General features: G+C 38.9%; 2 protein-coding genes and 4 non-coding genes across 13 annotated transcripts; 5 read left to right on the forward strand and 1 right to left on the reverse strand.

Moving 5' to 3' along the window:
• The first annotated feature begins 1,657 nt into the window (after positions 1-1,657).
• On the forward strand, positions 1,658-8,284 carry EIF4A2 (eukaryotic translation initiation factor 4A2). 6 transcript variants are annotated; one of them, XR_011648631.1, is made up of 12 exons: positions 1,663-2,037; positions 2,936-2,981; positions 3,067-3,199; positions 3,474-3,613; positions 4,418-4,586; positions 4,706-4,815; positions 5,026-5,169; positions 5,477-5,614; positions 5,863-5,952; positions 6,171-6,250; positions 6,691-6,801; positions 7,513-8,284. XR_011648631.1 is itself a non-coding variant. In XM_004473700.5 (11 exons), the coding sequence occupies exons 1-11, from the start codon at positions 2,009-2,011 to the stop codon at positions 7,655-7,657; spliced, it is 1,224 nt and encodes a 407-aa protein (XP_004473757.1). In that variant the 5' UTR covers positions 1,658-2,008; the 3' UTR covers positions 7,658-8,284. The 6 variants fall into 6 exon arrangements, 3 of the variants coding, with proteins under 3 accessions (XP_004473757.1, XP_004473756.1, XP_058151494.1); XR_009185506.2 differs by having other exon boundaries at positions 1,960-2,037; positions 2,918-2,981; XR_009185507.2 differs by having other exon boundaries at positions 1,960-2,037; positions 2,918-2,981; positions 6,691-6,797; positions 7,513-7,652.
• Positions 3,307-3,375, forward strand: LOC111759212 (small nucleolar RNA SNORD2). The gene has a single exon (XR_002793282.1). It is a non-coding gene; the product is annotated as a small nucleolar RNA SNORD2 (small nucleolar RNA).
• On the forward strand, positions 5,210-5,387 carry LOC111759211 (small nucleolar RNA SNORA81). Its single transcript, XR_002793281.1, has one exon. It is a non-coding gene; the product is annotated as a small nucleolar RNA SNORA81 (small nucleolar RNA).
• On the forward strand, positions 5,668-5,800 carry LOC111759209 (small nucleolar RNA SNORA63). The gene has a single exon (XR_002793279.1). It is a non-coding gene; the product is annotated as a small nucleolar RNA SNORA63 (small nucleolar RNA).
• LOC111759210 (small nucleolar RNA SNORA4) lies at positions 5,978-6,111 on the forward strand. The gene has a single exon (XR_002793280.1). It is a non-coding gene; the product is annotated as a small nucleolar RNA SNORA4 (small nucleolar RNA).
• A 1-nt stretch (position 8,285) lies between the features above and the next one.
• RFC4 (replication factor C subunit 4) lies at positions 8,286-21,854 on the reverse strand. 3 transcript variants are annotated; one of them, XM_004473696.4, is made up of 12 exons: positions 21,765-21,808; positions 20,518-20,583; positions 20,280-20,415; positions 18,810-18,888; positions 15,979-16,058; positions 13,566-13,685; positions 11,409-11,552; positions 11,097-11,217; positions 9,801-9,926; positions 8,705-8,785; positions 8,513-8,629; positions 8,286-8,424 (listed from the first exon to the last, which is right to left on the reverse strand). In XM_004473696.4, exons 2-12 carry the CDS (start codon positions 20,564-20,566, stop codon positions 8,329-8,331), a joined length of 1,149 nt encoding a protein of 382 aa, XP_004473753.1. In that variant the 5' UTR covers positions 20,567-20,583; positions 21,765-21,808; the 3' UTR covers positions 8,286-8,328. The 3 variants fall into 3 exon arrangements, with proteins under 3 accessions (XP_004473753.1, XP_004473754.1, XP_004473755.1); XM_004473697.5 differs by lacking the exon at positions 20,518-20,583 and having other exon boundaries at positions 21,765-21,854; XM_004473698.4 differs by lacking the exons at positions 20,518-20,583; positions 21,765-21,808 and adding an exon at positions 21,571-21,656.
• Positions 21,855-24,281: the final 2,427 nt, after the last annotated feature.

Raw genomic sequence — 24,281 nt, forward strand, 5'->3', positions numbered from 1 at the left:
CTTCTGAGGCTATTGAAGATCAAAACTAGATGGCTCACAGAGAGAACTGATCTTTGGTTCTTTAGCATCATTTGCACTATAAATGGTCTCACACACTCCATGTTGGCACAAAAGCATTTGTAGTTGCCCTTGAGAATGCTACCTAGTTTTAGTTCCCAGGTTAAGTGGCAAAGTTTATCTTAAGTGAGAATAAAATGCAAGTGTGGTAAGCACAGCATTTCCTGGAAATATATTGTAGGGTTGTGGGCATATGGGTCTGGATTTTGACTCAGTTAGGAAGCTTTCTTACTTTGAAACCCCTTCAGCACTTATAAGACCTAGAATTTAGCTCGATTGTTTCCTCTTAATGGACTCTTGAATTCCTGCAGGGCATTTAGCAGTAGTGCTAAACCTAAAGAAAACACTCAACAAGTAGGTGTTGTTTATTGATGTTACCTAAGGACTGAATGATTTTCATCTTAAGACTAAATGATTGACCACTTTTCTTATTTAGCACTTTCTTCAGTCTCTTAAATCCAGGGCTATTTTAGATTTTGTATGAGGCAATAAGGATCCCTGACTGCCATGGTCAAAACTGGATTTGAACGTACAGTGGGATGGATGAGGAGGAGAATCACTAGACTGAGGGCCAGGTCAACTTGGTCATCTTGGTGATCTTAATTTTGGTGACAGTTCCTGGCACGATAATAATCAGCTAAATAAATGTTGTCCTTTAAAAAAATACATGTAGTATTTAGAGCTAAATATTTTCTATAATATGGAAAACTGGTAAGGACCAGTTTTTCTAGTAATCAGACTTAGGCTACTCTCATGAATTAATGAGAATGTTTTCCTGAGTATTCGTGATGATACCATGCAGTGTTGGTAGAAGGGTTGTATTTTAAAGTTAAATGACTAAATATACTGTATTTAACTTTATCAGGGGGGTTGAGTTGGGCAACAGTTGAAAACCTTTGGCGCTTAAAGAATTATGCAGATTCTTTAAGCAGCAAAGGATGGTCGCTACCGATTTCAATAAATTAGTTCATTCTGTACAAACATTTCAAACTCAAAGGCTTTTGAAAAGATGACAATATAAACGGAAATCAAAACTCCAAAACGGTGTTGAGCTGTAGATGCCAGAAGCATCCATTTAAATTCCTGTGTTACAAAGAAATGTACTCTCCCTTAGCTTATACCCATTACAAAAGTTTATACTGATTTTTTCAGGCATTTCTTACACCTGGTAGGTTACAATTGTCATTACTTTTAAAGAGAGCGAGTGAAGACCAGAAGCAACATAGGGAGAATAGAGGCGGCTACTCAGGAGGGACTAGCAAACGAATTACGCTTTTTTCCCTCGCCCTGCACAATGTACCCATAAATCTGATTTTCTGGGACACGCTGGGATGGTGACCTTTTTCCTAGCAGGAGTTTCACACTTCGATAGCCTGAATGGATGCTAAACACTTGGGCTAAAGGCCAGGAGTCTCTTTATTGCCAAATTAAATGGCGATGCGAACAGGCGAAATTACCGAGTGCCCTCCGGTGCAAACAAGGCTATCCGAGGCTCTCCGGCACTTCAAGACCTGCAGCAAAAGCGAACCCCTCCTCGCTCGCCCAAGGGGAAGGCGGTTCCGCCTCTCCGCCCCGCCCCGCCTCTCCCGGGCCCGCCTTTGCGGCAGGGACGCGGAAACCCCGTAGGAGTAGGGCGGGAGGGAAACGCAGTCTCTGACGTTCGCTTGCTGCAATATTCTTCCGCCGCTCAGCAAAGAGTCCCTATACTTCCCCAGGATTCTGGGATTTCCAGCGACTCAGAAATATCGAAGAATTACCAAATATGGATTTTTTCATCGACTTGCTCAGGGTTTTATCTGCGGTAACAGCTGCAGGATCACAGTTTTGTGGCAGATCGACTAGCGACGAGAAAATTCCTCCGCAATAAACAGGTTCCGGCCGCGAGCCTATAAAAAACGGGTGGCGAGGTACTGCTGTCTTTTCAGTCGTGCGCTGAGTGGGTTTTCGGATCATGTCTGGTGGCTCTGCGGATTACAACAGGTATGGCTCTCTTGGCTGGTGGTATTTTGTGGTGAATGTCATATGGCCTCAGAGGAGGTTGTAATAAATGGTTTGGAGGCGAGAAACTGAGAATTCATGGACGTCTTTTTAGGGCAACAGTACCCCGTGCCCTTCGAGAACCTTCCATAATGGTTAGTGCCCCGTATTGCAGGAGACAGGACAAGGGTACGAAAATGGAGTAGTGAAATAGTGCCCTTGCTTTTCCCTCTCCCAAGGACGTTCTGAAATCTGGGTTCCCACCCACTCCTTTCCGTGGGTAGTAGCGGAAACATGTAGTTAAATTAAAGCCGTGGCGCAGCCCGCATTCGTTTCCGTATAACTGGACGCCGAAGTTTTGTGTGTGGCCAGCGGCGCGAGTTGAGTGCCTGGGCGTTTAGTCGGGAGAGTGGCGGCGGCGCCCACACGGGCCTGACAGAAAGCGGGTGGGACTGGACCGGAGTCGAGGGTCCCAGCGAACCGTTGGCAAAGCCTTTCCCAGGCCTCTGCGCCCGTCAATCACAGGCTTGCGCAGTGTAAGGGGCGGAGCTCAACGCGTGGAGCTCTCGCGAGAAGCTCCACCGCCCAAACGAGCGCTTTGCGCTCGGGGCTGGGAAGGGACCGGGGTCCGTGGGGCTTTTGCATGCAGGCGTCCCCATGCTCCAGTCTTCACGCAGAGGGATGCGGTATTTTTGGTATCCTGCACCCCCAGCTTTACGCTGATTTTTAGGAAATGTGCATGCGTAGAAGAGGGTAATCTGGGAGGCAGGATCTTCGTGCTTGTGGGAGGACAGGAGGCGAGCTTAATGTTATGTATAAAAAGACTGTCCCCCTGAGGTGCGATTGAATTGAAGTCGTTAAGTAAAGGGGTGTTCTCTAACAGCAGTATTCTCGTCAGCAGAGAACATGGCGGCCCAGAGGGAATGGACCCCGATGGTGTCATCGAGGTAAGAAATATGTGTGGTTTTTGAAACTCTGCAAAGGTGAGTTAGTTCATCCAATTTACACCTGCCTTTATTTTTTTCTTAACAGAGCAATTGGAATGAGATTGTTGATAACTTTGATGATATGAATTTAAAAGAATCTCTTCTTCGGGGTATCTATGCTTATGGTTTTGAGAAGCCTTCAGCTATTCAGCAGAGAGCTATTATTCCCTGTATTAAAGGTAAAAGAAAACTCGGGTGTTCCAAAGTAGTGGATTCACTGTTCTTCCTGCACCTGGACCCTAAAAGGGAAGACTCTTGGGGGCTAGCACCTATTTTGTATTCCTTAAAGTGAAATGATGGCAATCATCTTTCGGGACTGACCTGAAATGAAGAGAATACTCATTGCTGATCACTTAATTGTTCGGGCATAATTCATGTTCCAAATGGAATACATGGTGTGAACTAGCGATGGTTTGATGTGGGATCGGTAAATGTGTATCCTACTTTTTTTAGGGTATGATGTGATTGCTCAAGCTCAGTCAGGTACTGGCAAGACAGCCACATTTGCTATTTCCATCCTGCAACAGTTGGAGATTGAGTTCAAGGAGACCCAAGCACTAGTATTGGCCCCCACCAGAGAACTGGCTCAACAGGTATTGATAGTGTAGTTCAAAAAAAAACTGCTTGCGTGTTGCATAGGTTTCAGGTTTCACAACTGTGAAAACTTTAAAATAGTATAAATTGGTCCTTTCAGAGCCCTCTTAATTGTCCATGCATGCAGCGAATTTTTCTTGAAAGTTTAAATAGGAAGTGGGTGTACAGGTATAGTTAGCAGGCTTGTATTGCAAAGAAACCAATGCATTCTATTCAGGGTATACTAGATTTGTGCCCATTTTAAAAATTTGAATGCAGTTGTGCAACATGAAAACTGCAGTGACATGTTATATGACTGTCTCAGTAGTTTGTGATGCATCTGTTGCATGCTATGTTTTCAAAGCTCACTGCTATATTGGCTTTGAAGTAAACTTTCCTAATAAAGCAATAGACTTTGTTAAGGTGCTTTATTAGGGTGAAGATTCAAGTCACAATATCCCTTGAGTAGATGTTTTTAAATAAAGTATCAGTAATATGCTGTTAGATGTAATTGCAAAGCTTGTTTCAGTATTTATACATCCCTACACATTGAAGAATAAGGTAGGAAATGTTTTAGTTCTTTAATTACCTAGCTGGTAATTGTGAGGAAATAAAGATCCGAAGTTTGACAAAGCACAAGAATGAGGCAATATTCTAGGAATTTTACCTTAAAACATTTGATAAGTCTGCATTTTAAGCTTGGAAGTAGTTATGTGCTGTGCATGCATAAAAAGCTGTTTGGAGACCAGATATTTTACATGCTTTGGAAGTTAGATGTAGAGGCTGTGATTGGTGGGATAATAATTGAAATATTTGGCTTTTAGATACAAAAGGTAATTCTGGCTCTTGGAGACTATATGGGAGCAACTTGTCATGCCTGCATTGGTGGAACCAATGTTCGAAATGAAATGCAAAAATTGCAGGCAGAAGCACCACATATTGTTGTTGGTACACCGGGCAGAGTGTTTGATATGTTGAACAGAAGATACCTTTGTAAGTATTGGCCCTAATTATACGTTATTTCTTTTTTGTTAGTATTTGCTAAGTTGGGTGGGCAAAAGCGATTGTAACCATAAAGACCTAGGGATGATAGTATGACTTTGTTTTAACAGCTCCAAAATGGATTAAAATGTTTGTTTTGGATGAAGCAGATGAAATGTTGAGCCGAGGGTTTAAGGATCAAATATATGAGATTTTCCAAAAATTAAATACAAGTATTCAGGTAAGAGCCTTAATGTAAATCCCTGTTGTCTAGCTGGTGGCTTTGGTTTATTTTTGCAGAAACTGCTACTATTGTCATTCCCCTGCTTTTAAAGCCTTACCTAGTTCAGTTCCATAGTAAGGGTCTGAAATGTATGAGTATTTCTGTGAAAGCTTTTCTACTTACAAGTGTGTCTTCATAGGTAAAAATTTTTTTTTTTTTTTTTTTAAGGTTGTGTTGCTATCTGCCACAATGCCAACAGATGTGTTGGAAGTGACCAAAAAGTTCATGAGAGATCCAATTCGAATTCTGGTGAAGAAGGAAGAATTGACCCTTGAAGGAATCAAACAGTTCTATATTAATGTTGAAAGAGAGGTAATTTGCTAGTTAAACATGAAACTAGCCAGATTTCCTTACCTTCTTGTATAAGCACTGTGCTAAAATTGCAGAAACTAAGATTATTTCTTAGTTTCTGTAATAATGCTAGCAGAGTACACACAAGAAGAAAAGTAACTGCACTAGATTGTAAAGACTGGGGTGGACCTCTTTCTTAATGTCCAGTGTCCTTTGTCTTAAGATTTGGTGCAATATGTCTTTAGGCCGACTTAATAGAATGAATTTCTAAAGAATGCAGTTGGGAAACTAGTGAATAACTGCTGTTATTTATTTTTGAAAATTGTAGGAATGGAAGTTGGATACACTTTGTGACTTGTACGAGACACTGACAATTACCCAGGCTGTTATTTTTCTCAATACAAGGCGCAAGGTGGACTGGCTTACTGAGAAAATGCATGCTAGAGACTTCACAGTTTCTGCACTGGTAAGAGGTGTTCTAATCTAGTAATGCTAATGGAAATGTCTGTACTTTGATCAAAGCAGGATTTAGACTACAATATAGCTGTTCAGTGCTGTGTTGTCGTTCCCCCTGCTAAAAATAAAAGTTGTTTCTTATCTATCCCTGTCTGCTGAACTCTTGTAGCAGCCAGGGACGCTTGGTCTCATACACATTGATGGAATTAAATATTGACTTGACTGGTGATTCTTGAATTAAGGTTTGTTGATTTGCAGCATGGTGATATGGACCAGAAGGAAAGAGATGTTATCATGAGGGAATTCCGTTCAGGGTCAAGCCGCGTTCTGATCACTACTGATTTGTTGGTAAGTCTCATTGCTTTGTTTTAATCTCCCAAAAGTTATTCAGGGGAAGGTTTTTTAATAACCTTTACCAATTTGGGCTGTTTGGGAGAATAAAAGGACCACACTCCACAGTGGGCTATTGCACTTAACGTAGCTCACTACTATTCCGTGGCCTACATTACATAGGTTCCCAGTTGCTTTTTTCAGTTAGGATTTGAACATACACTGTTGTTTTTCAGGCTCGCGGGATTGATGTGCAACAAGTGTCTCTGGTTATAAACTATGACCTACCTACCAATCGTGAAAACTATATTCACAGGTCAGTTGAATGGCACCTTGACATTTCTGTATTTGAAGTAAATTCATAATGCTTTTTAAATGTGACTTGTCTAAAAGGTAAAGATAACCTCAAGTCAGGAAATTCATGCTCTAAGAAGATCTAGTAACTTGATAAGATATAAATTAAAATTTATATTTGGGAAGAACTGATGTTAAACAGTGGGAAAACTGGTAAATGCTACCCAAAATGGACTTCATAGAGATGAGGTTTTAGATCTCTTGGTTTGTGCTTTATTTTTAGTGAGTTGCTCTTGTCTGTCCATGTGCTTTCTTGGTGGTTGATTCCTCTATAGTTGGGATTTTTCTGGTGTCGTCTGGTAGCAATTTGATCCCTGGTTTAGTTAAGAGTGGCTTTATCCCTAAATAAATTGAATTGTACTTTGTTATGTGATGTAAAAAAAGACTTTTTAAAAAATACAGGAGTCGATAGCCGCAGTTGATGACGAGATGGCGTTCAGAAACGGCGTTGACCTAATTTAGGACGTGGAGTCATAAACGAAACAACACACTGTTTGAATAAAGAGCGAGTCGGTATTTATATTTGTTTTTCTTTTGTCATGATTATTTGATATTTAAGTTGCTCCAACCAAGGCATTTTTGCATATTAGCCTGTTAGGTGATTTGTTTTGTCTGGTTTCTGTCAGGAAGGTAGAGCTGTTTTGGAGGTAAACACGTTTGAATAATTTTGAGTTACAACGTGTGAGACAAACTGAGCAAAAAAGCAGTGATAAGTTTGGGTTACCATACCAAATATGTTTTCCCACTGGAAAAAAAAATCAGTAAGTTTTAGATAGTAGTTAACCTTGTAGCATTTGTATTTACAGTTTACAGTTCCAGAAGTGCGTCGAAGTGGATTTACATAACTTCTTTTTGTTTCATCCCTGGTATTTACATCTGTCCCAGGCTGACACCTGCTCTTGGCTGGCCCACTTTGGTATGGGCTTTAATTCACTACCCCAAACATCTGCTTTATAAATAATTAATGCTCAAGATACCTGATAAAATCTCATTTTGCAGCCAGACAAGCCTTGTATCCTTTTGGCACTAACTGCAAAGTAAGACTTTTTTCTCTATAGATATTTGACGAGCAGCTAGTGCTCCAATTAGAAGCACGAACTATAACCTTGATAAGTAAACAGCAGCTGATGGTTAACAAGTGGATCTTCATTTTCAGTAGTTCATGCAATATTTGAGAAGTAATAAACTGATTGCTGATTTTTTATTTTTATTTTTTTAACACAGAATTGGCAGAGGGGGTCGATTTGGGAGGAAAGGTGTGGCTATTAACTTTGTTACTGAAGAAGACAAGAGGATTCTTCGGGACATTGAGACTTTCTACAATACTACAGTGGAGGAAATGCCAATGAATGTGGCTGACCTTATTTAATTCCTGGGATGAGATAGTTTTGAATGCAGTGCTCGCTGTTGCTGAATAGGCGACCACAACGTGCATTGTGCTTTCTTTGGGAATATTTGAATCTTGTCTCAATGCTCATTACGGATCAGAAATACAGATTTTGATAGCAAAGCGACTTTAGTCGTGAGCTCTTGTGAGGAAAGTCATTGGCTTTATCCTCTTTAGAGTTAGACTGTTGGGGTTGGGTATAAAAGATGGGGTCTGTAAAATCTTTCTTTCTTAGAAATTTATTTCCTAGTTCTGTAGAAATGGTTGTATTAGATGTTCTCTATCATTTAATAATATACTTGTGGACTAAAAGATATAAGTGCTGTATAAAATCAGCCAATTATGTTAAACTAGCATATTTGCCTTTATTGTGTTTGTCATTAGCCTGAATTTAGAAAGGCCTTTAACATTTTTTTAGACAGCATTTGAATGCATTTTGTTTGGTATTGTATTTATTCAATAAAGTATTTAAGTGTGAACTGGACCCTGTTGCTAAGCCCCAGCAAGCGATCATATCCTAGGTAGGGTTAAACCCGGTAAAATTGCCATATTGCACATGTCTTAATGAAGTTTGAATGTTAAAAATAAATTGTATATTCACTTTAAAAAGTGTTTTTGGTCATTTTTATTTACAAATCATGAAAACTTCAGGATCAACAATTCTGACTTAACTGTTGCATCACAGTGGCACAAAGGCTGATCAATTGCAGGTGTTCATCAGCACCATCTGCTAAGCATTTATCTACTTCCTAGAACAAGAAGAAAAGTAAATGAGCAAAATGTGCTTAATGTAAATTGAATTAAACTTGACACAACATGCTAAATGTCCCTACTTACAGCAAGCTTTTCTGTAATAATGGATTTCTGTTTATCAGAAAGGTCAGTGTTTTCTACAACTATATCATGAAGTTGGTTTACAAGCTGAGTTGCTGCATGGCCATCATTTATCAAGTTCTGAAACAAAATTTGAGTATAAAAATCACTTTAAAAACTTAAGTAACTTCACAAAAGTTAGTAGCCACTACTTACCTTTACCACAGCCTCTAGTTTGTCAAAAGAGCCACTCTGACAAGCGTTAAAAATTCCATGGATTGTCTCAGCTGGTATTACCTAAAAGGTTAAATATCAAAAAATGTTTTCTCTGGTCTCATTACTTTAGTAGTTCACTGCAATAACAGCCTGTGCCAATACTGACCCTGAAAAAGTTGGGAAGGCAGGTGGAAAGAACTACAAAAAAGTCCAAAATGACTACTTGGTTCTAGGCTTGGCTCTTTCCACACTCATGTACTCTACTGAGCTCCAGAATGCTGTTTTTGCTCCTTGAAGCTTTCCAGATGGTAATAACATCAACCTCTTAATGTGCTTTTAGTCTAGTTGTTACTAAGCAACCAGGGTGATTTCATGTCATTCTGCATCCTTTTAAATGGCTCTTAAGTAGCTGTTCTGATTAGGGGGTAGCTGAAGCTCCACCCACTTTGATACCTACTTTTTTTTCTAAGCCTGAGGTAGACTCACTGTTTTAAGAACAATAGCCAAAATAAGCCATATAGTTTGAAGTGTGACTTACAAGGAAGCATTTTTTTCTTACGCCACTAGAGATTTACTGGCTTAAAAATTCAGAGACAAAGGGGAGTAATAGGTATCTCACTGTAGAAAATGTCTTTAGTACACTGGTGAAAAATGTTTTAGAAAATAAGTTTTCAAGGTAGTGATTGAGGTAAGCACTGAAACGGGGAGTGTCCCAAGATGGTGTGACGTACTTAATTTTTTTTTAATAGATCAATTTGACAAGTTGGATATTCTGGTTTAGACCAGAATATTTCCTGAAAAGTAGTAGTAACTATTCAGAAGGCATCACTTCTAAGTGGTGTAAAAGTTGAAAACGTAGCTTTTTCCTGGAATTTGTTATTATTAAACACACCTGACAAACTTGTGAAAAGGATCAATTCCAGTATTAACCCCTCTTGGAGGCATTTTGATATTCCCAGAAGAGGCCCAAATTACATTGTTTCACTTACCAAGCATAGTACTTGGCACACGGCAAGCATTCAGTATATTTTTTGGATAAAAATAATTTTTAAAAGTCACAAAATAATAAGAATCATAGAATATTTAGTCCTCTTACCCCAGCAATGTCTGTGATCACCTTCTCAGTGACTTCCTTTCCACCTGTTAAACGAGTAGCACTTTGAAGAAATGTAATGGCTTTTCTTAAGTCTCCTTCTGACACTTTAACAAGATAAGCAATTCCCTGGAGACAAAAAATAGTTTTAAACATATGATGGCCAATTAAGACTTAGTGATTTCAATACAACAAAAAAGTGAAAAAGCTACAGGCTAGAGTGAATGGGGGGAAAAAATTAAGACTCCTGATTTTTTTTTTTTAATGAGGTACTGGGGATTGAACCTGGTAACTCATTACATGGGGGGCAGGTGCTTAACCACTGACCTATACCTGCTCCCCAAGATTTTGAGGGAGTATTATCAGTCTTATAGTTGCAGAATTCATGGAGATAGCATTAATCCAATGGAAGGATAAAGAAAAGATACTGCCTCTAAAAGAAATTTGTAGAGACAAATGTATTTATCTTATTTTCTTGCTCACATTTAAGAAAAACTCAAATTATGGTTAAATTCTATTGTAAAGAAAAAGGGGCCTATATATACATTAAAAAAAAAAAAAAGATTTATTTATTTCTCTCCCCTTACCCTCCCACCCCGGTTGTCTGTTCTCTATTTGCTGCGTTGTCTTTGTCCCCTTCTGTTGTTGTCAGCAGCACGGGAATCTGTGTTTCTTTTTGTTGCATCATCTTGTTGTGTCAGCTCTGTGTGTGTGGCACCATTCCTGGGCAGGCTGCACTTTCTTTCATGCTGGGTGGCTCTCCTTATGGGGCGCACTCCTTGCGTGCGCGGCTCCCCTATGCGGGGGGACACCCCTGCATGGCAGGGCACTCCTTGCGCGCATCAGCACTGCGCATGGGCCAGCTCCACATGGGTCAAGAGGCCCGGGGTTTGAACCGCAGACCTCCCATGTGGTAGACCGATGCCCTAACCACTGGGCCAAGTCCGCCACCTACATTTTTTACTGTACCAGAATTCCATCACATTAAATTAGTTCTTGAAAAGGATTATTGGCTAAAAGACTAAAATCTTGCCATTATGTAGAGATTTGTTGTTGCAGAATTTGCATAATGTATAAAACCTGTTTTATGTCTTTGAAATATTGATAAAAAACCTAGTTTAATGACTCTACCAATAGAAAGAGTGAATCCTTTGTCATTCCTAGACATCCTAACTACTCCCTATTAATCTTAAATTTGCCTGAAGAACTGGCATCAGGATTGAAGCAACACACATTTGACTCTCAAGGCCTCTTCAAATGTATCCTTATTAATTTGTATTCCAATTATAATAACATTACCTCATTGCTAATTGTGACATTTTCCTTCTCAGCAATGTCTAGTAACCGCTGCTGTTGAATTTTATCTGACAGAGGTTTGAAGCGGAATTTAGAACATCTAGAGGTTAAAGGTTCAATTATTCTGAAAAAGATTACATTGGAAAAAAGTCATTGTCTAAAGAAAGAATTTCCTTCAACGATATTTTATCAAGAACAAATCAAGATTTGATAGAGGAGAAATTTTTAAAATGCAGTTGTGAAAAATTTAAACTTGGTCTTTCTATAACTGGGAATGTTAAAATTAGGCATCTGTCGTGAAGGCAGTGTACATACCGACTGACATAGTTACAGATGAGACAGAATCTGGTAGTTTTAGACTCCTTTTCCATGGTACGTCTTAAAGCTGCCTGAGCAGCTGAGGTCATGGAATCTGCTTCATCCAGAATCACAATCTTAAAAGGAGGACATGGCTTACCACTGATTCAGAAAAACACATGAATTGAATGTTAATATGTTATTAGCTTTACTGAGATAAAATCCACCTAAGTCACTATTTAAAATGTACAATTCAATGTCTTTTAGTATATTCACAGAGTATCCAATCATTAGCACAAACTAATGTTAGAATATTTTTATCTCCCCCAAAAGAAATCCTGAGACCATTAGGAGTCATGTCCTTTCTCCCTACCACCCCCAGCCAAGGCACAAGTAATATACTTTCTGTCCCTGTATATGAACTTATTCTGAACATTTCATATAAATGGAATCATATAATCAGTCTTTTGGGACTTTCTTCTTTTCCTTATTATAATGCTTTCAAGGTTCACCCACATCATTAGCATGTGCCATTACTTCATTCCGTTATTTTTTAATAAAATAATATGGCACATGATACACCACACTTTATTCATCAGTTGATGGATATTTGAGTTGTTTCCATACTTTGGTTATTATGAATAACAGTGTTATGAACATTGTGCACTCATTTTTGTGTGGACATGCCTTCATTTCTCAAGTATATACCTGCATATATCCCTAGGAGTGGAGTTGTTAGGTAATATGAGAACTATGTTTAGTTTTTAGAGGAACTGCCAAACTGTTTTCCAAGTGACTATACCATTTTACATCACAGGACTGTACAAGGGTTCCAATTTCTCCATACCCTTGCCAACATTTGTTATTTTCTATCTCTTTGATTATAACCATCCTAGTGGGAGTAAGTGGTATCTCATGGTTTTGATTTGCATTTCCTTAGTGGTTACTGGTGTTAATAAGTATTTAAAAAAAAAATTTATTTATTTACTTCCTCCACCCCCTTGTTTTTGTACACATTGTCTACTTTATTTGTCCATTCACTGTCTGTTCTTCTGTGTCTGCTTGTCTTCTCTTTAGGCAGCACTGGGAACCAATCCTGGGACCTAACGGAGTGGGAGAGAGGTGCTCAATCTCTTATGCCACCTCACCTTCCTGGTCTGCTGCATCTCACTGTCTCCCATGTCTCTTTTTGTTACATCATCTTTCTGTGCCAGCTCTCTGCACAGGCCAGCTTGCCTTTATCAGGAGGCCCCAGGAACCAAACCCTGGACTTCCTATATGGTAGACGGGAACCCAATTGCTTGAATTACATCCTCTTCCAATGAACTTTTCATGTGCTTATTGGCCATTTGTATATCTTCTTTGGGAAATATCTGTTCAGATCCTTTGCCCTTTAGAAAATTACGTTACTTGTCTTTTTATTATTGAGCTGGAAGAGTTCTTGATATAAGAACTCTTACCAGATTTATGATTTGCAAATATTTTTCTCCTATTTTGTAGGTTGTCTTTTTACTTTCTGTACATTGCTTTTTGGTAACCTGTCATGCAGAATTTCTCCCACCAAAAATGACAATAACATAACTGGATGAAAATTATACCAAGAAAAGTTTTAAATCTGAAAGATGGAAAGGAACTGAGAGAGGTCTTTTCATCCACAATCCCATTCTTCATTTCACATAGGCGGAAACTGTACTAAAGAGGTTCTGGACTGCATTAATTCATTAGAGATACCACAAATTTAGTCATTTACTTTCTGAAAATTCTGAACTGTACTCTGATATAAAATTTAAATATATGTCCTCAAGTGTATGAGTAGAAACTTTTCCTACTTTGGACGAGAACTTAAATAGGCACTCTGACTATGAAATACACATGGAATCTTAAGATATCTAACAGAAAGGGGAGAAAACTTTTTCTCTTCTAATACCATTACAAACATCAGGATTTTTATGAGTGTACCAAACTATGAAATTTGTTTAATTAATACTACTTAGACAAAATATTACTAAAAAGCTTTCATAGCTATACGTCATAGCTAGTATAAAGGGACGGTCATTTCTGGGCTTAAATAATTTACACAAAAATATAATCTAACATAAAAAAGGATCTGGAAATTTATCACAAACATGCATTTAAAATAAACATAATAAAATGGTATGGAAAGGGAACACTTACTCTGACCGACTTCCTGATACAGTTAATTGAGCAAAATTCTTCACTTTTTCTCGAACTACCTGTATTCCACGTTCATCTGATGCATTTAACTCAAGAACTCTTAACCGAAAAAGTTCTGGTCTATGACAAAACGAAATATGAAACAGAATAGAACAAGCACACAAGTAACCCAGGTTTAACCCACATTTAACATTTGCACATTTTGTAGTAGTTTAAAATCCACCTTGTAAACAATACGGATAGAAGATACATAATCACTTGTGTTCTTTCTTTTGTAGACATGCAGTTAACATATTGTCTTTTTTTTCCATGCATTTAAAAAACAATAGATATCACATAATAAATAAAATTTTAAATCAATTTCCCGCTTGTAGCATTTGTGATGGTTAGGCTATTGTGTCAACTTGGACAGGTAATTGTGCCCAGTTGTTTCGTCAAGCAAACACTGGGCTAATACAAGGGCACTTATGGACTTTAGTCACCAATTACTTTACTGCAGTGGTAAATCACAGACAGCTGGTTATAATTACATCAGTCAGAGAGATTGCGATAAGTAATGAGTGATGCCTAACCCAATCAGCTGAATGCCTTAAAAGGGGAAGTGATTCCAGCATTGAGAGAGAATTTCCCAGCTCATTGTTGGACAGCCAACATCTCCCAGAAATCGTCAAGAACCTTCCTTTGGACTTTCATCGGCATTCCTGGTTGCAGCCTCCTGCGGAACCTGGACTTGTGTATCCCCACGGCTGTGTGAGAGACTCTGATAAACCTCTTACTATCAACAGATATCCTTTGTTGATACTGTTTCCCTAGGGAACCCTAACTAATACAGCATTGTATCATAAACATCTTATCATGTCACTGAAACCATCATAAATGCCATTTTAATAGCTGTATGGCATTCCATCCTATGACTATCATCATTTACTCTGTATGGCATTCCATCCTATGACTATCATCATTTACTTAACATTCCTCTATTGTTAAGACATAGATAGGTTTAAATGTTGCAGTTTTAAACAATGCAATACAGTACATGTATTTCCACTGGATAGTTTTCTATAAGGAAAACTAATCAATTAAAACACATGAACAGTTTTTAACTGAGTTTAATAATAGTAGTATATGCTCACTGTAGAAAAAGCTGAGGAAAAAAAAAGACTGATACACCTGTCAAAACACTGTTTTCAAAACATTCCTCCAGTCATTTTACATGTATACTTTTTTAAATAAAAAAAAGCAAAAACCAAGAGTCGAGATTTATGTAGTTTTGTCTTTATGTTTCCCAGTTAACATGATACTTAGTATTTTTCTATGTGCATAATTATTTAGGAAGCTTTGGGTATATATTTTCTGTTTTTAAAACCACATTTATTAAATATAGAATTTGCAATTAAAGTAAGTTCTTTTAGTTCTGTGAGGACAAACATTATTTTATAAAGCATATAACAAAGTTATATATTCTTGGCTGACCAACTCCAGAATAAGCTATAATAAAAATGCTTTTTTATAACTTCCTTGAGATACAAAGGTTGCTATCAAACAAATACAATATTGGGCTCAAAGCAACTTTTCCCTTTGTTCTCTTTTCCATTTTGACAGAACTATTTATCTTTATTTATTTGGTGGTTTCATATGAAGGATTTCATATGAACCCTTGAGCCATGGGTCTTACATATTTTTAAGATAGCATTTGCTATCTTGCTATATCCTCCACTGATTTCAGTCCTGGGCTGCTATATATCTTTTATGTATCTTTATATAGATAAAAGGGCTCCTCTAGAATGGTTGGCTAAGTCAAGAGAGTGAATCTAGGGAGAAGAATCTAAGACGATGGCTCACAGGGAGATTTTTTTGGTGTACGTAGATTCATACTATATCAACTGCCACCTATTCTGCTTACACTCACAGGAACTGCTACTGCAGAGGTAGGGCCTCAGAAGTCCAGAGCAGAAGAAATGCATGAAAAGGTAATGGTAGCCAGTAGTATCAAATACAACAAACTATCATACAACCACACATATGTGAACATAATCATTAAGAAGGCAATGAAACTATTAGCATGACTGGAGACAGGATGGGTCCTGAGGAGCTCCAAAATTATAACAAAAAAGTTAAAGTGATGAAAAAAATCGTGAGGTGCCTGCCCTATGTTGTAGTACATTCAAATACCATTTGAATAATGTTCAGAATGAGGGTTACAAAGATGTGGACAGGCTAATTCATTGGTGGGGGGCGGGGGGAATGAGAAAGAGGTAAGGGAAATGTGCCCACTGAATTTTAAAAATCAAGAAATTTTTAAAAAACCAACAACCCCTCAGAAAAATCAAAAGCAAATGTTTAGAGAAAGAAAAGCAGTAACTATTTTGGTGCCAAATCTTGAAAGAGAAAAAAGAAAGAGATTTCAACTTACCCAAAGAGTTCCCTAGCTGCTGCCAAAATAGTGGATGTTTTTCCAGTTCCAGGTGGTCCATAAAACAAGAGATTAGGGAGCTGTAGAAGTTAAATTTTATTTTTTATAAATCATAATCTGGTACAAATAGATGAAAATGATGATTAAAAATGTCTTTGGAACAAGAAAATGACTTCCCTATTAAATATCCTTATTAAAACATCCTTCTAAATAGAAGGATATTTTTAACCTTACTAGTATCATAATATTAAGTTCTAAATCTTACTTTTTTCATATAATGCTATCACCTTTTCCCAAAATGTCTTTCTAATCTCTTAAACTGAATCACTATGAATGCTAACTCACTTAGGTGGAATTTCCAAAGTTGGAATTAGAAACCTCTTATTATTGCTAAAGAGAATCCCAGGCTTCTGTCAGTTCCTCATCCCACCCCTCTGCTTAGGATCAGGTGGGATTTTGTTTTATAAAGATGTCAGCTGCTTCAAAGGGGAAAGAGACCAATGGAATAAATGGAGTTGCCCACACTAAGGAAAAGGGAGTAAAGAAGATGTATCAGGGCTTTCCACGAGCTAAAATTCTAAGAACAGAAACAGTAAAAAAACAGCAAAAACTAAGCACCTATTAAATGCCTGGCCAATTCTTCCTATATTAGAAATCAAAAGCCTTCCCTGAACACCTAAATCTAAGTGGGTGTTCCCTGTTTTTTTCTTGTCACAGTTTTGTTGCAGTACTAATTTGCACTTATTATTTATTTAATGGTTAGGTTTAGTTGTTAAGTGCCTGTTTCACTAGCTGGTAAGCTTATGAAGGTCAAAAACCTTACTGGTTCTATTCATTTCTGTATCCTCAGCATCTAGTGCAGTATCAATATTCAATATTTGCCAAATAAACCAAAATATAGCTAAACAAACAATGTTAGACCACTGTTGTTACACTGACATTATATAACTTGTGATACAAACTACAAAAAAAAATCCAAAAGAACCCTTAGACTTCTTAGTTTTTAAGGTTATAACTATTGTTTTGATCTGTCATTTGTAATGATTCATTCAGGTAACTATCACATATCATTTAAATAAATTCTTTAAAAAACACGGTTAAATTATTTAAACCTTACATTATCTAATATTCAAATATTTCTGGTACATTCCAAAACTGTATGTTGAGTATCAGTTCTTAAAATTAATTTCTAAAACATTCCTCTTATTATAATTCCATTTTAAAATCCTTAAGAAAATGAAAGGAGTGAACTATTTTCCTTTGTTTTTTAGAATTTAAAAAGTTATTCTATATTTCTTTAAATTTTACGAAATGTAGTCTGGAAAGATATACAAAATAGTAAATGAAATTAAAGACGAAAGTTCCTAATTCAGCTCAAGTTAGCATGAAGACTGGATCATAATCACAGTACATTTGCCTAAAAAGTTGAAAAAGGAACGGTCATTAAAAGTGATCTTATAGAGGGAAGCGGACTTGGCCCAATGGATAGGGTGCCGGCCTACCACATGGGAATTCTGCGGTTCAAACCCCGGGCCTCCTTGACCTGTGTGGAGCTGGCCCACATGCAGTGCTGATGAGTGCAAGCAATGCCATGCCACGCAGGGGTGTCCCCCGTGTAGGGGAGCCCCACACGCAAGGAGGGCACCCTGTATGGAGAGCCGCCTAGCGCGAAAGAAAGTGCAGCCTGCCCAAGAATGATGCCGCACACAGGGAGATCTGACACAACAAGATGATGCAACAAAAAGAAACACAGATTCCGGTGCTGCTGGTAAGGATAGAAGTGGTCACAGAGAACACACAGAGAATGGACACAGAGAGCAGACAACTGGGGGTGGTAGGGGAGAGAAATAAATAAAAAATAAAAAAAAATAAGTGATCTTATAGAGTGGTTGTAGCTCTGGCTGAGCTCCTCCTTTGTGTGTACAGGGTCCTGGGTTCAATCTCTGGTACTGCCTTAAAAAAAAAAGATCTTGTCCTGCTATTGGTGATGCAATTGAAATTGTACGCTAATATAAAATTAAAAGGTACAGGGTATCCGCATCAAATCAGAACAAACATGGTAAAGAAAAAGATTTTAAATGGTCTATAGATATAACTTCTTTCAAAGTGTATACTGTAGTAGTGTAATTCCAGGAAGAGAACAGACGGCAGCCCAAAACAAAAGAATCTTTAAGAGCAGACAAGGTTAAAGAGAAAGGAAGTAGATCTTGGGAATAAAGCAAAACCCACACCCCACCCTCATTTGCAACTCTCCTTTATCCCCCTTCTGAAAGCATTTTAGGCACTTTATTATATTCAATATTAAATTGCAAATTCTTCTTATGGGTTTATTTTGTCTCTTGATAATCTAAAATCCAAGTTACTCAAGGATATTTTATCCTGCATATCACAGCAGGGGACACAACGCTATTTGCAGAACTATATGCTCAACATTTTCTTGTATATCAAACAAAATCCTAAAGTTAGCTGGGTTAATTATACCTTCAAAGGACTTCTGATTCTTCTTTATAGCACATATCACTACCTGTATTTCTTTTCATTTGGTTTTCTTGTTGTTTCTTCCCACTAAAATAAAAGCATATGAGAAAAGGGACCCAGACTGCTTTGTTCAGTGCTCTACACTTGAGTAGTATAGAACAATACCTCATTGGAGCATATAGGTGATGCCCAATGAACACTTATTGACTAATCATTTGTTGTATAAATAGTTATCAAGGGCCTGATGTATATTCAGTATGGTATTTAATGGGTTAAGGCTTATAAAGAAAGGAAGAGGGTGAACAAATTAAGTCTTAAATATCCAATGACATTAAATACCAATTTTTACTCACGTCAGCTCCTTCTAAAGACTTTTTCAGCACAGCAACTACTTCCTCCTGGAAAGCAACTTCGTCTACACATTTTGGGCGACTGGAACAAAAAAGAGAGACTATTTAGTATATTACAATAGCCACAGAAGAGTCTCAAGTGTTGTGTACGCTAAAATATCAATGACAATTCTCAAATATTGGTTATGAAAAGAAAAACTTTCATAATTAGAAATCCCATTTGTATTTACCTTAAGCAAATAAATACTGAAGGAAAGAAATAATTTTTCAGTTCTCTGCTTTGTTTCCATCTGTTACGCTTATAAAAACTAAGCAAAAGCCAACTGGTTAAAAGTTGAACACTTGCCTAGAAAGTAATATATTTTGACAAGATAATAAACCTAAGCTGAAAAGGGAGCATTCTTTGTAACCTCAGAATAGCTAACTTTAAAGTTCTTAATACCAATTTCTTCCAACACCCAACCTCACAAAAAGACCTATTCACTTCATGAAGGCCAACAAAATTACAAGTTTCACCAACATGAAGTATAATAAAATACATAATCTTCGTCACACATCATTCATTAATGATTTTAAGAGAAACTAAAATAAAGACACATTCCCAATCTTAAAATGAGGAACTGTGTACAATTACCCAATCAAAACCTCTTCTTTGATCTATACTTTTCTAATAAACCAGGTCAATGTTAAGCAGGAATTATGTCAGATATTTTATAGAGAAATCAGGGTATTGTATATAAACCAGGGTTCATATTCAAATGCCTGCAGGTGTCTGGCAGATAACAAGAATGAAGAAGGCAGGGTATAAGACTAGAGAAAATAGGGGTCTGTGCAAATAGAGGAACTCATGTCCCTTCCAAGATTAAAAGCAATCCTCAAGTCCACCCAATTTCTATTAGGTGAGAACCTGTACACAGTGTGGCCTGATCTCCTGAGAAGCTAAGAATGCAGATTTTTAAGTGAAATCTTCCATTTAAAAAAAAAAAGCACTACTGGAGCCAAATAAAACCTTTGAGAGCCCTATTTAGCCTATAAGCCATCTGCAAACTCTTGGTAAATAATGAGGCCAAACTGTGGTTACAATTACTTTACTTATAATATCACTTAGCTGATGGACAATATAGGTGCCACTTCACGTTGTTTTTGCCAAAAAAAGTAACAAACTAAAACTCAACAAGTTCCACCTATTAATTTTGAAAATGTTTTGGACTTAATTTCTGACCAAGAGTTTTAGCCAGCTTTATAGATACTGTTTCTTTGTAGTAACCCAGCCCTAAAACTGTACTTAATTTAAGGAAGACCTTAATTCATCTTTAAAATAAGGGAATTAAACCAGATCATTCTAAAGTAACTTTCAGTGCAAAGGTTCTACAACTTACATAATTGAGTGATTTTCAAGGACAACATCTAAGTAAAGCAAAACATTCCTCCCTTAAGTAAAATACGTTACCAAAAAAACACAAGTGTTCTTACTATTTTTCCACCCATGGAACAGGTTTGGCTTTCTTGTTTTCACCACTGCTTCCTGCAGTGGCAGCTACGTCTCGATCCTTGGTCAGTGATGGTTTAGTATTGATAGATGCGCCTTTTAAAAATGCCTGCATTTTTGCTTGACAGTCATGAGACATAAAAAGAGAAGCTATTCAGAAACCAATGAGGAAGTAGAGTATGAAAGCACATTTAACCTTGTGCAAAGGCATCCAATAATTACCTATGAAATGAAGGACATCACTCCATGACCTAGGGCTCTCTGGACACATTGTATGTATAACATTGGCTGTAGGGACATAAAAGAGGCCAAAGTTCTTAAGGAACTTACAACCTCTTAATAGTGAGGGAATTATATACCAGAAACCTAAACATCATTTTTTAAGAGCTCCAAACCCTTTGATAAATATGATATGGCTAATGGCCGAACCGTACAAGGTCTATACAGGTCTTCCATTTCAATCACGGGCCTGGCTTTAGCTCAGACCCTCTAATGGGCTCAGTCAGCAATTAGGAGTGTTGGGACCACAAATGAGAACCTCTATTCCTTTTCTTGGGCCCAGAGTTCCACTCAAGGACCTGTTTTACTGGCAGAGTCAAAGACTATCTTTAGGCTTTTTTTTTCGCCTGGAAAGGGGAGATGAAAAATTCTCTTTTTAAAACGGAAAACGGTGTGTTTTTCACATGTTCATTTTAAGAAATCAAAACAACTCAGAGAGTCCTGAGTTTTTAAAATAGAAAAGCACCAGTAGCTTGCCTGATCATCTGCAGCATTAGTGACAATTTTGTATTGTTCTCTGCTGTATACTTCCGTGCCTAGAACAGTGTCTGGTACGTGACAAACGCTCGATAATATTTGATGGATGAATTGCCATTTAAGAGACTCAATTCCCCGCTCTGTAAAAGGGGCCAAGGCCTACTTCAAAGGCAAGTGAGTTAAACGAAACAATGTGTGCAAACACATGGTTCTGTGCTTGGCATATACTTAGTAAAATACATTAATATCTGTAAAGAGTCAAGGTTTTTAAAGTTATTTTTGGGTTACTACATGCCTGCCACAAGCTGCTAAAGAGTAAGAAGAGCCCAATGCAAGGCTCTGAAAGATAATAGACCACCGTACATTCGGGGTGTTCGGGGTATGTGAAGGGGGCTGGGCTGGAACACTAATCCAGTCGCTGTGCGAGCTACCATGGGAATCAAAGATATCCAGGGGGCATCCGGGCGCAGGAGTACAGGAAGGCTACAGGGGCCCTCGCAATTTCTCCGGGCAGGTCACCTGTTATTCCGCGCTTCCCACTTGGTACCCGGGCACAGTTTGGGCCCGTCAGCCTCTCATCTCCAGCGAGAGGATGCAGCTGGCTCTTTCCTGGGGTTTCCGGTATATGGAAAGGGCGAAGTCTTAGCTCCGTTCCCCAATTTGAGAATGACAGGCCCTTAATGTCCCGAGACACCAGATCGCGTAAAACTTACAAGGGCCGCGGTCACCACAGTCGCCTCAATTCCCGCCACTGAGAAGCAAGCGAAGAGCAGGGCGGGAAGACGTGGGCACGTAAGACGTCACTTCCGATTCGGAGCGCGCGCCCCTTGACCTCGAAGGCGGTTAGAAGTTTTCATTTTATGGGAGCACTTTACTTTTACAGTTTTTTATTTTTGTATATGAGGAGGCATGTAGACTTTTATGGATACACGGACTGGGGCAAGCACAGGTGACTGTAAATAGAAGTCCACCCTGTACCCGCGCATTGTTCCGACTCCCGACCGCAGGGCAGGATTGTTTGAGCACGACCGTTCCGGAAGGATTGGGACCGGGGGTGCAAACTGCCCGGGCACAACTAAACGAGCATGCGCAGCAAACGCGGACGGGGAGAGTTGTGTCACCGCTCCGCGTGAGGGCTGGAAGGGAAGAGGCGCGTGGGGCTTAGGACTCCGCTGCCCACCCAAGGTCTCAAAGAGGACTACTGTCATTTTAGGCACGAGCTTGCCGAACCTGTGACGCCCCTTGAACTTCCTGTGTGTTTCATTCGCACTTCTTCGGTGACACTACTCGGCTTACAACCTGCTTCACCCCAAAGGACTGAGTTGGAGGGTGGAAACGATCCTTTGCCACAAGAGGGCACTCTGGATTCCCCACTTTCTCGCTCCCGCTTCGTCCTGGAGCAAACTGTAACTTTAAGGGCAAGCCCAGAAGATATTTTTCCTCGCCTACTTGAGGACACATGGTTTGTACTGTTAGTGTTTGCCCATTCCTGAGAGGGAGAACCCTGCCATTCAGTTAGAAGGGCGCCCAGAGCCCCGCTCAGAATCTGGCGATGCAGACACTCAATAAAAATTAAATAATTGAACCCCACCAATAATAATGTTAACCCCCACAAGTGGGCCACCCTTTTTATCTCTCCCCGCAATTTGGCTTTGCTCTGAATGTTTCCAATTTTTTTTTTTTTTTAAGATGCCAGAGCAGGGATTGAACCGGGACCTCATGAGTTAAGCTAGCACTCAACCACTGAGACACATCGTTTCCCCTGAGTTGGTTTTTTAATTTTGTTTGCCTGTTTGTTTTTTCACCAGTCACTAGGGACTGAACCCAGGACCTCCCATGTGGGAAACATGAGCCACATCCTCTCCCCTTCTAAATCCTATTGAAATCTGACCTTTTTAAATGCTACCTTCTTCGGCCTTTACTAATTACCCTAATGTAAGGTAGATATAGGTCTTCTGCAAAGGATTATAAATTTTGTTTGGCCCATACTCAACATGGTACTCATTAGCGTTACATGTTTATTCTATTCATTTATCTTGGCTACAACTACTTATGGAATCCTCACATACTGTGTTAGGTGCGGAGGATACAGCATGAAACAAGCTGGAAGGTCTTGTCCCTCAAGTAGCTTTACAGACTGGAAGGGTGACAGTATAATGGGAGTTAAGCAAGAGGAATAGGAGGCTGTGAGAACATACATCCCAGGCCTAACCTAATCAAGGCATTAACGGGATTAACTAAGTATGCTTTATGCTACTTTGTTTTTTTTTTTTTTTTTTTTTTATTGACTTTGTAATAATATTACATTAAAAATATATATGTGAGGTCCCATTCAACCCCACCCCCCCACCCCCCCCTCTCCCCCCCCCCAACAACACTCGTTCCCATCATCCTGACACATCCATTGGATTTGGTAAGTACATCTTTGGGCACCTCTGCACCTCATATACATTGGTTCACATCATGGCCCATACTCTCCTCTATTCCATCATGTAGGCCCTGTGAGGATTTACAATGTCCGGTGATTACCTCTGAAGCACCATCCAGGGCAGCTCCATGTCCCGAAGACGCCTCCACCTCTCATCTCTTCCTGCCTTTCCCCATACCCTTTGTCCATTATGTCCACTTTTCCCAATCCAATGCCACCTCTTCTATGTGGACACTGGTTTGGTTGTGTCCATTGCACCTTTATGTCAAGAGGAGGCTCAGATTCCACCTGGATGCTGGATGCAATCCTCCCATTTTCAGTTGTAATCACTCTAGGCTCCATGGTGTGGTGGTTGTCCTTCTTCACCTCCATCTTAGCTGAGTGTGGTAAGTCCAATAAATCAGATTGTAGGTGCTGGAGTCTGTTGAGGCTCAGGATCTGGCTATCACATTGTCAGTCCAGAGATTCAAATCCCCTAAATATATCTTAAACCCCAACATTAACTGCACCTCCAGCACATTAGCATGAAAGTCTTATGAAGGGAGATCCCATCTGAGTCCAGATTCATCACACATAAACACCATTTCCAAAGAGGGGCCATCTGCCCTGGTAGTTAACCCCATAGGCCATGACCGCTTTATGCTACTTTGTAACTTCCACAAGGTCTGTATACAATCTTAATATAAAAGGCACACAGTTTACCTATCACTGGTTTACATTGTAAGAGCTCATCAAACTGCATTTAACTTTTGTACATTGTAAGAAAGTTTTACCTCAATGAAGTTGATACAACAAAGATCTA

The sequence above is a fragment of the Dasypus novemcinctus genome, chromosome 4 (assembly GCF_030445035.2).
Source record: "Dasypus novemcinctus isolate mDasNov1 chromosome 4, mDasNov1.1.hap2, whole genome shotgun sequence".
NCBI classification, from domain to species: Eukaryota; Metazoa; Chordata; class Mammalia; order Cingulata; family Dasypodidae; genus Dasypus; species Dasypus novemcinctus.

Excerpts from the sequence above, each read along its gene's own strand:
- RFC4 (XM_004473696.4), bottom strand. The coding sequence starts at position 20,566 with ATGTGTCCAGAGAGCCCTAGGTCATGGAGTGATGTCCTTCATTTCATA. Across the intron at positions 18,889-20,279 it reads GTTCCATGGGTGGAAAAATA|TCGCCCAAAATGTGTAGACG; the intron begins GTAAGAACACTT and ends TTTTTGTTCCAG. Across the intron at positions 11,553-13,565 it reads GTATCAGGAAGTCGGTCAGA|TGGTAAGCCATGTCCTCCTT; the intron begins GTAAGTGTTCCC and ends TTTCTGAATCAG.
- EIF4A2 (XM_058295511.2), top strand. The coding sequence starts at position 2,009 with ATGTCTGGTGGCTCTGCGGATTACAACAG. Across the intron at positions 2,982-3,066 it reads ACCCCGATGGTGTCATCGAG|AGCAATTGGAATGAGATTGT; the intron begins GTAAGAAATATG and ends TTTTCTTAACAG. Across the intron at positions 3,200-3,473 it reads TATTATTCCCTGTATTAAAG|GGTATGATGTGATTGCTCAA; the intron begins GTAAAAGAAAAC and ends TACTTTTTTTAG.